Raw genomic sequence first — 15,423 nt, forward strand, 5'->3', positions numbered from 1 at the left:
CATAATAAATATGTTGATAATCATTTTCATTGGTACAGTATTGATGATTATTTTATCTTGTGCTTTTTCTTCATTTATGTGTTTTTTTTTATCTTAATGATTGGATTAAGTATATATAAATTTTATATATCGGATGGCATATCAAGCATATAACAGAACTTTTTTGTTTTTGAATTTTATTGAAATTGGATATACCAAAACTAAAATCCTAGACTTTATTCCTTTTAATACCTTAAATTTTATTTATATACTTAGGTCATGTAAAGTAAAGAAATAATGGTAATTCAATTTTTTTAATTGAATTATATTAAAATTTCCAGTCATATTTATTATTCCAGATATCTCATACTCTTGTTTCTACCTATAAAGAGCTCTATGGATTTTTGAGATGTGTGGAAATAATGAATATTTTAAAATAATAATTATAGGTTCCTAAGTTTGTTTTTTTCAGTGATTTTATTGGGTTATAATTATACCAGATAATTTAATATCTTAATTAAAATATATTATATTACAATGTTTACATATTTTGATTAATTTTGTAATATATCTAATATACCTTATTGTATATTATACATTAGGAAATTAGAAGATTATTTACAGATAGACTAATGATGACAATAATAATGCTTTACACCAGTTCTATATTGCATGACAGTTCAGTGGTATGATTGAAACTAGCACTCAAATATTAATCAATATCATATGTATACACTTATAGTTGTATTCACCAATATTCTATTTTGCAGTTGATAACTATGGCCGTCTCTTCATAATGCTCTGTTGTGTGCTTGATTGCTGCTTAGCTAGATAGAGCCATCACTTAAGTTCAGTGTTTTCATATAAGGGTAAATTTTTAATGTGATATTTAAATATCATACAAGAGAAAGCATGATCAGTAATGTTCTGTGTAAAGCCATTTACCAACCATTTATTTCAGTGCATTCCAGAAACTCGGTATATGCCTACATTTAACCATTTAGTTTAAACTTTTTTTATTTAAATACTGACTGTTACTAATATACTAGTTTTAATCTTAACTTTTATTATTGATTTATTATTATTGATTTTACTTCATTTTCTTACAAAAGAAACCAAGGGCTAATATAAGTGAAGGTCTCTTTGGAGAGAGAAACATAGACAACTTCTTTTAACTTTAGGCTGATCTAAAGCTATTTCTATTTATTCATTTTTATTTAGCTTTAGTTATATATTAAGATAATTTTGTGTTTTATTGGTAAATCCTACATCACCATATGTAATTACATAAAAAATTGCTCATTCCTATCATGAACCTAAACTAAAGAAACTAATACTTATTAAACACATAACTAAAAGGCATAATAAACAGATACATTGTGCTTCTTTAAGCACCCAAGGAACACCTTTTGGACCCTTCCATTGATATTAACTTCAGCTTTAGAATTCCAAGTAATTGATCCATACTCAACATTTAGTATTATCTGCTAATAAAGTACATAGATAATACAATAAGTACATAAAAAAAGCTGATTCAATTGCTATTTTTTTCATCTTCTGTTTGGGGAAACAATTATTTATGTATTTAAAATCAAAATCCACCCCTTAACAGTACATATTTTAAATTTTGTGGGAAAACAGAACAAAACACATTTTCGGTAAAATAAAAACATTATTAAATAGAAATACTCCATGTGATTTAAAGCTGTAATAAACTTCCTTTTTAAACAGGTATGGGTGACCAAGTACGTTGTTTCCATTGTGACGGAGGTTTGCGTCATTGGGATCCAGACGATGATCCCTGGACAGAACATGCCAGATGGTTCCCAAGATGTTCATTTGTGAGTCTTGTCAAGGGGCAGGATTTTGTTACTGCATGTTCTTTGGATAATGTAAATTGCTCAACTAGGGTAAGTTTTAATTTTTCAATTTCCCTTGTTATTAATTAGTAGCTATTATGATGTTTAACTTTAACAGAAAAACACACTTCAACTTCTAGGGTATATATAGGTGAATTAAAACTTGCTAAAGCTCCTAAATTACATCTGTGAGTTGTGAATTTAATTATCGTACTTGATTTTACTATCTTCCTGGCTTTAATTAAGTACATATATAAAAAACATTAAAATTGATAACTTGCTATCTTTAGTACTGTAAGAAAGTGGCATCTAAGTAAAGACAATAAACATAAGTGGCAATGAATGGGTATGTCATTTTGGTGAACGCGTCGGAACACTATTTATCTTATGGGACTTAAATATCTCTAGTATTTTTTTAAGTTTAAGTCAATTAGATATACTTGTGATCTTTCCATACTAAGATATTTTATCAAGTTGTGCCAACTAGTTGCCAGTGGAGTTTAGGAAATAATTGGATCAAAGTCAAAAGTATTTCAAATACGTCAGTCTTTATTTTTATTATAATTAATCAGCGTTTAGAAATGGTGATGACAAATAGTGTATTTTATGTACATATCATATCATAAAATAGCCGTGACGTAGGCGGTCTACATTGCATGTGTGGCAATAAAAAAAGTTTTTTTCTAGTGGTTTTTACGTATACTATAGATTCTACTATTACTTCATCACTGCTAGAATATGATTTTTTGAGAGCAGACCTCTGATAGCATTGAAGATTTCTTTATGAGAGATTAAGAGTCAGGCCTCCATACCGTGTACCAGTTAGAGCCTGATCATTACTAGTACCTTAGATTGAGAAAGCTTGTGCTTCAATTCTTTAAAATGAATCTTTCAGTCATTTAGTATATTGGTGTCCATTATCTAGCAAATATGCAAGTCATAGTTATTTTTATATCATTGTTCTTTTTCTTCTAGAAATATTTTTTGGGTTCTATTCTCATTGAACAGCACTCCTTATTATCCATATTTATTATTAAGTACATAAATTGGACAATTTTTCAGTTCTGTTTGAGTAATTTTGGCTTTCAGGTCTGAATCTGATCTGATTAGGCCTTATCTGATTTTTCATGTTTGAAGGTTTTAGTGTCTATTGACTCCAGTGGATATGATTGGTTTTGTCTGCAAAGAACCAGTTAGCTTAGGATTATTGCTTAGTACTGGCATGTTTAATTTATTATATCTTGTTCAAGGATCTTACCACTAATATTATTTGTAGAGGGATTAACAAATTTGTGTGGTGTCATGGATACTTTGTATTTTCAAAATATACTTTATTAAAAAATGGTATGGGTTGTTATAAATAGCCAATACTCTTTAGCATATTAAAACTTAAAAAGTTAAATATAAATAATGCATATGATAGAATAAGATAAAATACAGGAAGCTCAAATATAAGAGTTAAAACTAAAATCCCTATATACCTAATATATAATAGATATTGGTATAAAATAAATGTAAAATCTCTTGAAAGAAATCGATTGAATCATAATATCTAATATTGGCCATGCATAAGTGCTTTATTACTCTCTTTGAAATATCAAAGATAGTATCAAATAGTGTCTATTATACAGTTCATGTGGAATTACTCTCTAAGGGTAATTCGAGAAAAGTAACAGTTGCATGATACTTTTGAGATAACTTGCTCTATATGAGCGTCAAATCTTTATGAATGGAATAGGATGTATAATGGAAAATCTTTTAAGTGGGCGAAGTGCTGTCTTGGCGGGTGACTTAAATGTACACTTCAAGATTGATAGTAAATAAAATTTCAGACCAATTACATAGCAAGGTATCTCTACATTTTATAATGCACTAGAATCCTACTCATGGGATTTCATTGCAGAAAAAAGTGATAAAAAATTTGAGATTTTTATTGATAGAATCCAACACACATACCTGCAGTCATTCCCTAAAAAATCCGACTATTCAAAAACTAAACAGCCAAACAAAATAACTTGGTTCAATGATTCCCGCAGTAAAATGAGGGATCACTTATACTTTCTGGGGGATGTATGCAAAAAATACAATACTTTTAGGAATGGAAAAGAATATAAGAGTAGACTTTTTTAAAGTCTACAATATAGCCAATGACAGTCTGATTGCATCTGCAAGACTATGTGGAACATTGTTAACAGTCATAGAGGGAATTTGAGTAAGTAGACCTACTACCAACTATAAACCCTGAAGATTTTAATACATTATTTTTAAACATTCTGGATAGTGTAGTAAACAGTATTCCAAAAACCAGTGAGGATTCTCTGAAAAGTCTAGAAATGTTAACTGGCCCACTGGAGATATTTTCATTTGGTAAAGTTAGCTATAATTTTGTGAGAGATGGAATGAACAGTCTAAAAAACAAAAAAGTGGAGATACTTAAGGGCTTAGTGTGCACCTTACAAAACCAAAAAAAAAACATCATTTTAGTTGCATTGACAAAATTACTAAATTTGTGTTTTAGGGAAAATACATTTCCAAACTGTCTTAAGAAAGCTGTCATGACTCCAATTTTTAAAAAAGGTGACTAAAATGACTTCTCCTACTACCGTCCCATTTGACTGTTGCCAATCCTATCAAAGTGATAGGAAAATGCATGTTATAACTGACTAACTTTTTTTGAAGTCAATAACCTATTTACTGATAGTCCGTTCAGGTTTAGAAAGGGGAAGAGTACAGTTCTTGGTATCCTCAATCTACTCTGTAAAATAATGGATTCGGTTGGGAAACGCTAGCATCTCCTTGCATATTTTTATCGTTTGATTGTGTTTTACATGATCTCCTAAAATAACTTAAATTTTACAATTTTTCAGATAGTAGTAAGTAGTAAATATAAAACTTCTGAAATCGTATGTCACAAATAGTGAGAGTTGGGAGAGTTTTATCATCCGAGAGTCAATTGAGACTAGGTTTAACTCAAGGTTCTACATTGGGGCCTATTCTTTTTCTCCTTTTTATAAATGACCTGCCATTGTGTAAACTAGCCTCTTACATACTTCGCGCATAACACTACTATTACTATTCATGATCAAGATCTTCATAGATTTAATTGGAGATCGAATGAAGCACAATTGGAAGCCATAAATTGGTTTAATGCTAACAAACTTAAACTTAACCAGGATAAGACCCAAAGAATGCTGTTTTCAATGAGAGACACAATGTTAAATGCCTACTAAGGTATATTTCACTCGGTTATGACCTATGGGATTTTGGCTTGGAGTGGATCAGCGTCTGCAGCCAGAATATTTGGGTTGCAGAGTAAGGCTTTAAGAATTGTGGGTGGTTTGGGATTATAGGGATGATTGCAGGTTCAGCATTCATAAAACTGCATTCTTAATGTTAAGAGATTACAAGATGCATTTTTAACTCAAAGTGATATTCACAACTATCAAACTAGACGCTGCAGCAGTATTGTACGATCTTATTGCCGTCTATCAAGGTACCAAAGTAGACCGGAGTTTATAGCTGTTAAATTATTCAATAATCTACAAGAAAATACAATACAATAATCTACAAGAAAATACATAAAAACTTTGCAATACAGTTTTTTTAAAAATTCAGTTAAGAGAGAATTATACTCCAAAGCCTTTTCCAGTTTACAAGAGTTCCTACAACCCTAGAAATCTGCTATTATGTATCGTGCACTATTTTTAACGTTTGTGTCATTTTAATTAAATACTTAATGTTTGTAGGTTGTGATTGCTGGAATTTTGCAATTTTAATCTAAATTTTAAACTTGCATATTTTACTGAAAAACTGTTATTAAAAGATACATTGGAAAAATATAGATTGGAAGTGTTTTACATACAGGGTGTTCATTTGAAAACTTCCCACCACGGATTTATCGAAAACCACTGTTTAAAAAAAAACGCCGAAATACGTCAAAAGGTTTGTCAAGGGGGACAACTTTCTAACCTAAAATTACTTTACCCCCTTTCACCCTCTGCCCCCCAGGGTCATCCCCTTAAAAATTTTAAATGGCAAGGGATATCGAGTAATAGCTTGTTTAAAAGGTCTTTTGAAGTCTTTTATTTTGACGTTTGATTTTTTTAAATCAGTCGATTCGTTTTCGAGAAAATTAGAAAAATCTTTGTTTATCTTAACTTGTTCAGATAGAAAACAAAAACATGAAAATATCAGTTTTTATTTCAATAAGTGTTCAAAATGTTGCCCGTTTTTGGCCAAACAATGATATAGGCGATGTTCAAATTCCTGACGGACATTTTCAAAAACATGTTGTGGGATATCATGACAGCTGTCGATGATGCGTTGACGAAGTTCATCCAAACTTTCAGGTTGGGGAGTAAACACAATAGATTTCAAATGACCCCATAGAAAAAAGTCTAATGGCGTTATATCAGGAGATCTAGCAGGTCATTCTATAGACCCCCTTCGCCCTATCCATTTATCTGGAAACTCGTCATTCACCACTTATTTACATAAAAGACATAAAATTTGTTTTTTATTAATCAGGCACATTTTGTTTACTTTAGACCATTTATTTATTACCCCAAATTCCTGAAATTGATATCTGTTAGATCTTCATATTTTCAAGTGAGGTAGAATTGTCGTTAAAAATTGTGAATTTTCCATAAATATGTAGATCTGCCAAGCCATTAATAGGTAATAGGAAGAGTATTAGAACCACCAGTGATCCTTATAAAATAGTTTAATTCCTTTCTATTTAATTCGCAACTTGTTGGTTTGACCACATGCAATCGATTATCACATACTGCTAATCTCAGACTTTATTTATTTACTTTTTGTTTTATTCTGTTCAGAAAAGTTATAGTATTTGTATCTTGTTATGTGTATTATAAATATAATCATAAAGTATTTTTTTCTTGGAAGATAATTATATGAGTTTCTAAATTTCCTACGATTTTGAACTTTTGTCGCTCCTAGGCCGTTTGGAACTCGCTGCCCTTATCTTAACAAAAAATGCGTTTTTTATAATTTTTTGTGAGTGCTTAATTAATAATATTGTCGAATATTTTAAGATGATGATTTACAAACCTTCATAAAAAAAAACAGTGCTCGGAACCTCATTTATTTTATTCAAATTATAACAGCCAAGTCAAGAATCCCTTTTTTCAACTTTTGTTGTTTACCAAGTTTTTGCGTCTTCATCTTTTAGCTGCAAAATCATGGATAATTCACAATCTATTGACAGGAATAAATCTGACTGCAATCAACAAGAGCATTTAACTTGTTTTCACCAATGAAGATCGATGATGAGACAGAATATGTTCTTTTAGTACTACACTTTCAAATAGAGATTTATACTTTTCCATCCTTAAATTGCCTCGAATTTTGCCGCCCAGGCCATGGCCCATGTTGCCATTACGGTAAGTCCGCCACTGTATGATGTTATATAAGTGAATTTGTTTTATGTACCATATAATACAGTAAAGATAATTTTTGTCAATTAACTAAGCTGTCTAATGCCATATGACAAGAATCATTAGATTTTTACTGGTACTTTACCACTGCCGTCATTTAACATATTGTGTAAGCCGTGTGTTTTTCAATAAACCTACTTTATCCCTCATAATACAAACCATTCTCAGAATTGTTTACTGTTATGGCGAACCTAAATGTAAGTTTACTTGTGCGATGCCAAGTACTAACTTGGTACGGATAATAATGCAAGTCGCATAAAAATGGGCGGTTACTGCATGAATCAGCGCGGTACATACTTGCATACACCAATTGCCATAATTAGTGTTGAATGCATGCGGTATAAGAAATTTATTTATTTATTCGCGTTGTGACGTCGGAGAAAACGCGTAGGAGTGCAGTTTAATGTCGCCATCCGACGTTCTACGATTTAATTTGAAATCTGGTCCCATGAATTTATTGAATCTGTAACCAAATTTTCAAAAAAGGAGATAAATGTTAACGATGCTTTAAAAATAAAGTCACAGGTGGGAAGGTGGTGGGCAAGACAGGTTTTTGACTGTTTTTTGAAGATTATAAATGCGTCCGTAATGTAATAAAGAAACAAAGTATAATTTTACAAAATATATAATATGTTCAATATCAATACTGAATTTAAAGCATTTTTCGAAATTGCAGTGGGAAAATGGAAATTTAGTTTTAACCATTTTCGGAGTTCTTCAGAGTTGCCTTTCTTTCTCGCAGTTCTTTCAGCAATTCTTCTGAGGCAGAAAGTCTTATTAATTTTTTTTACTTAAAAATATGTATTGTGTCTCTTGAGCATCTTTTTTATAATAAATATAATGACTTTATTGATTTTCTTGGAAATGTTGAATACAGTCTTATAGTTAGTTTAAAAATATAAGATTTGCCCCAAAAACATCAGAAGATAATACCTTACAATCAATATTCTATACATTTTTGGCTTACCATAGAAATAAGGAATATTTTTTCCAATAACACATCTTAGACATATTTACTATTTTTCGACAGAATAAACGTGGTAAATATATAAACGTGCTCCTTCCTATATATGGCCATTCAATTTTAGCCTTCATGATGCACATGAGTGACACAAAATAATAAAAACTTTAAACCTTAATGATAGATAAAGATCCAATTATATAGCATTCTTTCACCTTCGTAAACCATCCTTCCTCAATGAGATTTTTAATTAATTTGGTAAAGTTGAATATGGTCTAAATGGTAAGATAGCCTTTATATAAAAGATTATTACCTAATAATGAAAACTTCTAAAAAAAAGCAATTTTCTATCAATCTCATGGAAAACTGTGGTGATAAAAAAATGGCGATGAGGTTGCTTGAATAAATATTCACAAAAACACGTTTCCCATTTTTATGAACTCTTAGAGATGATAAACGTGTCAAAGACTCAAAAACAAACTTTTTTTTTTAAATGCGAATACCTAATTTAAAGTAACATATTTTCATTTCTTTTTAATTACCCTGACTTAAACTTAGTTAAATTCTTGTCCATTGGTACCTTTTATTATTTAATGCTACAAAGCTATGAAAATCCAAATTTTACTATACTTTACAACTTTTATTTTAAATATTTAAATACAACTTAGCATTTAAAGAATGAAAAATTATGTCAAATACGAGTGGTCAAAGCACTGACCCTTACAGTTACGTCTGATGCTAATTTTAGAAAAAACCCATGTTAAAAGGGCGAGACCTCATATGCGATGAAAGTTTTAAACTCCTTGGCCTTTTACAGTGTCCTCCGTCTGATATTAATGATAATAGTTGTTTTGCAAATGCTCATTGTGCTATTGCTCTATTAATTTCAGGGTTGAAATAATTGTATATTAGTGTTCATTTTTTAGTCATTTGTCCCAAATCACGAAATGTTCTGTCTATGTCTGTTTTATCGGTTGGGAGAAATCCAGTTGATTTTCAAACATTGAAGTTATAATTCTCGTAAATAGTTTATAAAGATGGTTTAGTAAGCTTATTTGCCTATAATTTTTTAGTTCAGCCATATCCCCTTTTTTATGGAGAAATATTGGAGTGGCGTTATACCACTTGTGTGGTATGGTGTCGCCAGAAAGGCACATATTAAAGAGAATTTTATTATTAGATTATTAATAATTAATATTAATAGATGATTAATTTTATTATAATTTTATTAAAGAGAATTTTATTAATTGCTTAATTGCATCAACTACCAAACCATCTCCAGTAGGAGCTTTGTTGTTTTTGCTCTTGTGGATTTTCAGAAAGCCTTTGACACGATCAAAAGGGATGCAGTCGTGAGTTGATTACAAAAGTGCCAGGTCGACCGATACACTAATCTAATACATGATATACAGGAAGGACCCGCAAGTTGGAACAAATTCATTTAAAATTCAGAGTGTCTTCGAGAAAAAAAAACGGTCGGACACGTTGATTTTAATTTTTTGTCGCTTTTTTGATGATAAATTCATGTATACAGGGTGAATCAAGAAGGAGCTACGACTATCAACTTAATTCTTGTAAATAGAAACACCCATTTTTTATTTAATTTTTTATTCTTATAACATTTAAAGTATATTTTATGATGTCCTATACCTAACCTCAATATTTATTAAGAAATTTGCGATTAAATTTTTTATAAATAACCATGAATTTTATACAGTTTTTAACAGTTTGTGAAGCAAAATAAAACAAAAAAAATTAATATAAATGTTCAAATTGTTGATCATTAACTTCCTGACAGTAACCAAGTCGATATACAAATTCTTGTAATACTTTATTTATTGTTTGAGGCCGGATTTGTTGTATTTCGGCTTTAATTCTATTTTTTAATTCTTCTAAGTTTCTTTCAGGTTTATGAAAATAAACTTTAGATTTTAGATAACCCCATAGATAAAAATCCAATGGGCTTAAATCTGGCCATTCAATAAAACCCCCCTTTTCAATCCATTTATTTGGGAAAAATGTTGGTAAGGTAATCTCGTACTGTTCGCGAATAGTGTGGGGGGGCGCCAGCCTGTTGGAACCATATCGAATATGCCGGTATAAATGGGTTTTCACTATTTGGATAAAGTGCAATTAAACTAGATACTATCTGATTTTGAAGTTGGCCTCAATAAAATAGGGACCCACAATTGACGTGCCCACAATTCCTGCGCATAAGTTTAACTTCTTGGGAAATTGTGTGTGACTTTCCATACTCGAGTGTAGATTTTCTGGTGCCCAAAGCAGATGCCACACAAAGTATGCTCTGTTTAAAAACCAACTTTTTAAAAATGAAACGAACATGATGTACGAGGATTGCTATTTATATTTCTAGCCTAATACAAATGAATGAAAATACAAATATTTATTTGTATTTTTAATAAAAATTGGTTTTATTCTTTTTCAAAATATTCTACATGATGATCAATACACTTTTGCATCCGTTTAAACCATTTTGCGAAGCACTTTTTCCACTCCTATTGTCCACTCCTAAGTCCAAAACATACGTTTTCCATTAAACGGTTCTTCGGGTGTCGAAAATCGTTGACCACGTAATTTATTTTTGATATGCGGGGAAAATAAAAAAAGTCATTAGGTGCCAAATCAGGGCTATACGGCGGATGACCCATCAATTCGATGTTTTGGCCAGTCAAAAATTCCTTTGTTTGAGCCAATGATGAAAAATGATTCGCCTCTTTTGCTTTTTTCGAATTTCTCCAATCACCTCTCGCAAGCAAATGGCTGTGTACCATTCAAAATTGGCCGTCCTACGTTTTTCTAACGCGACTGTTGCCACGTGACATTTGCTTCGATGTGCTTCTTCCGTGAACGATTTTTATTGGATTTGGCTCACTTGAAAGACCCATATAGTCGATTGCTATTTGGTTTCAGGCTCATATGCATAGAAATTATTTTATTCCTAAATACGTTAGAGAGTCCTAAAAACCGACTGCGCCAATTATATAGTGACGCCACGAAACTTGTTTTTTAAAAAACTTTATTCGAATAGAAAACGACTAATCTAGTACAGAGTTAATTCAGAACTGATTTTTTAAAACAATTAATATAAAAAGTTAAATTGGGTAAAATGCTGAAACGTTAAATATAAAATAATGATGTGGCAATATAATTTGATTACAATTTAGATTTATAAGGAATATGATATATAACTTAGATCCATAATTCATCATCTGTGTAGTTAACAGTTTTATTAGTCAGTAGATACACAGTCTTTAATGCACCTTGAACGTATTTTTTAAACATTTCCTTGCACAAATCAACACAAGATTTCTTTTGAGCGATTGTCGGGTTATGTGGGGTCGACCCCGAACAAATTTTGAATGTTCATGCAGTATCTAATTGACGCTTGTCATAATGCCCCAAAATGCCTCAATCTCACCCTATGTAATATGACGATCTTGTTTGATCAGTTCACGCACAGCATCGATATTTTCTGGCACAACAATCGATTTTGGACGACCTTCTTGGCATTCGTCCTGAAGCGAACGTGGGCTACGATTAAATTAGTTACACCAGTTTTTTACAGTGCTGTAGGATGATAATTTCTCGCTGTATAAAAAATTAAGTTCGTTGATACACTCTTGTCTTGATAATCCACGTTCAAAGGTATGAAAAATAATTGCTCCAAAATGTTCACGTGTTATTTCTATTTTGGTCGGAGATTAATTTTTCAAGTTAATGTAAACAACACAAATCGCACTCAAATCACAAAATATCGTGAAGAAGGTTATGTATAAATGTCAAGGTAATGTCAAGTTTCCAATGAAAACGCGCCAATGATGGCGCCTAGCAACATTGTTACCAGGCCCAGAAATATAGATAACAACCCTCATATTGGTAAATAAGAGATAGAACTTAAGAATAGCTACGTATACCTGGGTTTTGCAATAAGAATAACGAAAGACAGTTAAACCTGTGAGCTGAAGAGATAAATAACACTTTTCTAGGCTGCGACTGATGTATTTAACTACTTATCTAACTACCGCGTCTGGAAGACTGAGAACAACCCACTGAAAAATGGAGAGGTCTATGCTTGAGGTATCGTTGCAGGATCATATCCGAAACAATGATTTGCAAAGGAGATCTGGTGTTGATATATACCATGATATACCACGAATCGGTACACTTACTGCGGGAGTATTTTAAAAATGCCTAATTTACCTACATTGAAGAAAAATAGGATATATTTTGAAGACTGTGAAACTGGATCCATTGATTGCTTGTCTCTTGTTAACACTATTCCATTAAAGATTCTACAAAATAACACTAGAACAAAATAGTAATTAGTCAAAAGTAGTAACTTAATTATAAAACTCTATAGAGCTTTCGATATGATGTCGATTTTTCTGCGTCTTCAAGTCGTTTTAAGAAAAAGACCAAAGCTAGAGTGGTCGCCCAATAGCAGTTTTTTATGGCGATTTTTATATTTTCAATATTTTTATTATTTCATTTCAATTTCTTATGCACTTCAATAACTTACATGCGTTGACATTATTTATTTACTCATTTAATTTATTAAAAATTAAAAAAAAAGCTTGTTCTGAATTATGGACATTAACCCTGTAACTACTTAAAGTTTATGCAGTCCTATTCGAATTACCCCGGTTATGTTGTTTTTTCCTCATGCATTTTAAAAGGTATGATCATCAGTTTAAAATAAAGTTCTTAATCACATATGCGGCAAGCTGCTTTACAATCAGATGAGGGGTTAAGAAACTGTGACCTTCCTTATCCATGTCTACAAAGCCAGTCGTCTTTTAAAAGTTCTTTGTGTGATATGTATATATTTACCAAGCGTGCAAAAATATAAATAAGGTCATTTAATATTTGCTTGAAGAAAGCCTATTGTGTGGCAGAAGAAATACGTTTTATACGATAATAGCAAAAAAATATTAATATTTTTTGACCTTAACCGATACACACCTTTTCCTGTATTTTTTTATAAAATTTACAATTATTATTACGAAATGTTCGTCACAACATTTCCTTTAACATTTTCGCAACCACACATACAATTATTATTAAAATTAAAAACGAGATTTCTTTGTACTGAATCACCGGAAGACACGGTGAATATAATTGTCCATAACATAAACATAAAATAATAAAAATATAATGTCGAAAATGACTTAGTACGCATTAGGCTGGATTCTTTTGGAATTACACATCGACAGTGCAACAGTCGTGCCTGCGTGTCTGCGGAATTTTAATGTTAATTTATTGCCTCATTGATTCAGTTGCATATCAAAATAAAAAAATGTACTTGCATAAGTCAGACAAATAACTTGATAAAATAAACAATAAATAATTATTATTTACATAGTGAGATATTTATAAAGAAAACAGACTGGAATATTTATAATATATTGGAAGCATTCTAAACTTTAAGCCAACACATCGTGTCCCATTTTGTTTGTAATTGTAGGATATATTCTTCAAAAATAGAACCTTGCAACTTTCCCGAATTTATGTTATTTTTTCATCAAACTTGTATTGCCTTGTTTCTGAGATTGGAGAGATAAAAATTAAAAGTTTTACATTTAACGGTGATATTATATTTTAGGCCTTAAATAAGTTAAAAAAAAGTTAAACTAGTATAATTACGCATGAGGATTTTTCATAAAGATTTTAGTACAATCCTAAGAAGAAATCTTTAAGTTGATGTTCAAAATGTTAAAATAACTTGTCTACGGTTTTTTAAATTGTACTGAAAGCGCCTTGTGCGTGGTTAGCCGCGTCATATCGCTATACAATTAGTTCTTCTTATTATCAGAATTTGCATTTAAATGGAGACACTTTAGAAATGTCAAAAGGTATTAAATTACAAACGTAAAATGGGAGATAAATATTCGATACAAATCTTAAAGAATTAGTTTAAGGTATAGATTTTCACAAACTATCAAATCATCTGTTTTTCAATTTTCGTAAACACGGACAAATAGAAAAATATTATTATTATTATTAACAATTATTTCTGAATTTGTTTTTTAAATTGGTTTGGCTTTAAAAGAATATTTTCTGAGAATAATTTTGCTTTTTGTTTCCTGTTACTTTTTAAGATTATAGACCTGGAAATGAGTGGTCAGTTTCCAATTATAAATTCTTTTTGATACTAAAAATCATCATTGTAAACATTCTTAAATTTTTTAACTGATTCTGAATCTGTGAATTTTATTAATTTTTCAAATTAAATAATATGTCTGTATATCTTTTGTTAATATGTTAAGGTCCTACTACCATATTATTGTAATCAGAAAAATTGGCCATTTTTTGCAACGAAACCATACAGTCTTTTAAAAAACATTAAAGTCATTTTCTACTTCTTTTTTAAAACTTCTAAGAGGTCCTACAATTACATTAAAAATGGGACAAATATACAGCCAAATTATCAAGGTCAGTTCTATGTGCCCCCAAGTGATAAAAACGTTGATCTATAAATCAAGATTTGGTTGTTGTAATTTTGGAAATCAACACGATATCTGAATTTATTCAGATTACATTTGACATAGACCAAATTTTTATATGTGAAGATAGTAAATATACGTACAGATACCTACCCTCATTATAAGCTAGCAATAATATATATTCTATCCTTCTTTGTATGAATGACTTTTTAATAATACCCACAAGCATTTCCTCTACAGCTTAATTGATGATCAAGATAATCAAATATTATGCAGTGTTACCTTCATTAGAATTGAAGTTCACAGAATAATACCGCCACAATGCAGCGTTTGATGATGAGGGCTCTGCGTATAGTGAACAAATAAGCTTAGGGTTAGGATCAACCCCCCAAAAAACAGAGCTGCTACTTCTCACGATGATACGTAACCTTGGCATACCACCTGCTGTGTCTCTGGGTGAAGTGCAGTTGCAATACTCCAGGACAGTTCGATTTCTGGGAATCACATTAAATTCCAAAATCTCCTGGTACGATCACGCAGACACCAGAATTAAGAAGGCTTTCGGTAACACCTGGGTTTGGTCCCCTAAGATCCTTGATGAGAATAATATATTTTTTGGAGAGATTTAACATTATAAGCTCGGCACAGTTTGAGTTTCAAGACGCCAAGAGTACGGGTGATGCTATTTTTGATCTTCAGTTTCT

The 15,423-nt window shown here is 31.0% G+C and overlaps 2 protein-coding genes across 3 annotated transcripts in view; one reads left to right on the forward strand and one right to left on the reverse strand.

Annotated features, from left to right (window-relative positions):
• LOC126743372 (DNA ligase 4) overlaps positions 1-15,423 on the reverse strand; it is a 165,254-nt gene that overhangs the window by 20,656 nt on the left and 129,175 nt on the right. The gene's annotated exons all lie outside the window — the stretch shown is intronic.
• The window catches only part of LOC126743373 (death-associated inhibitor of apoptosis 2), a 32,871-nt gene that overhangs the window by 1,013 nt on the left and 16,435 nt on the right, over positions 1-15,423 (forward strand). The window contains exon 2 of the mRNA XM_050450428.1: positions 1,711-1,889. Coding sequence (XP_050306385.1) covers positions 1,711-1,889 — 179 coding nt within the window. The remainder of the gene's footprint in view (positions 1-1,710; positions 1,890-15,423) is intronic.

Source organism: Anthonomus grandis, chromosome 12 (assembly GCF_022605725.1).
Source record: "Anthonomus grandis grandis chromosome 12, icAntGran1.3, whole genome shotgun sequence".
In the NCBI taxonomy this organism is placed as follows: domain Eukaryota; kingdom Metazoa; phylum Arthropoda; class Insecta; order Coleoptera; family Curculionidae; genus Anthonomus; species Anthonomus grandis.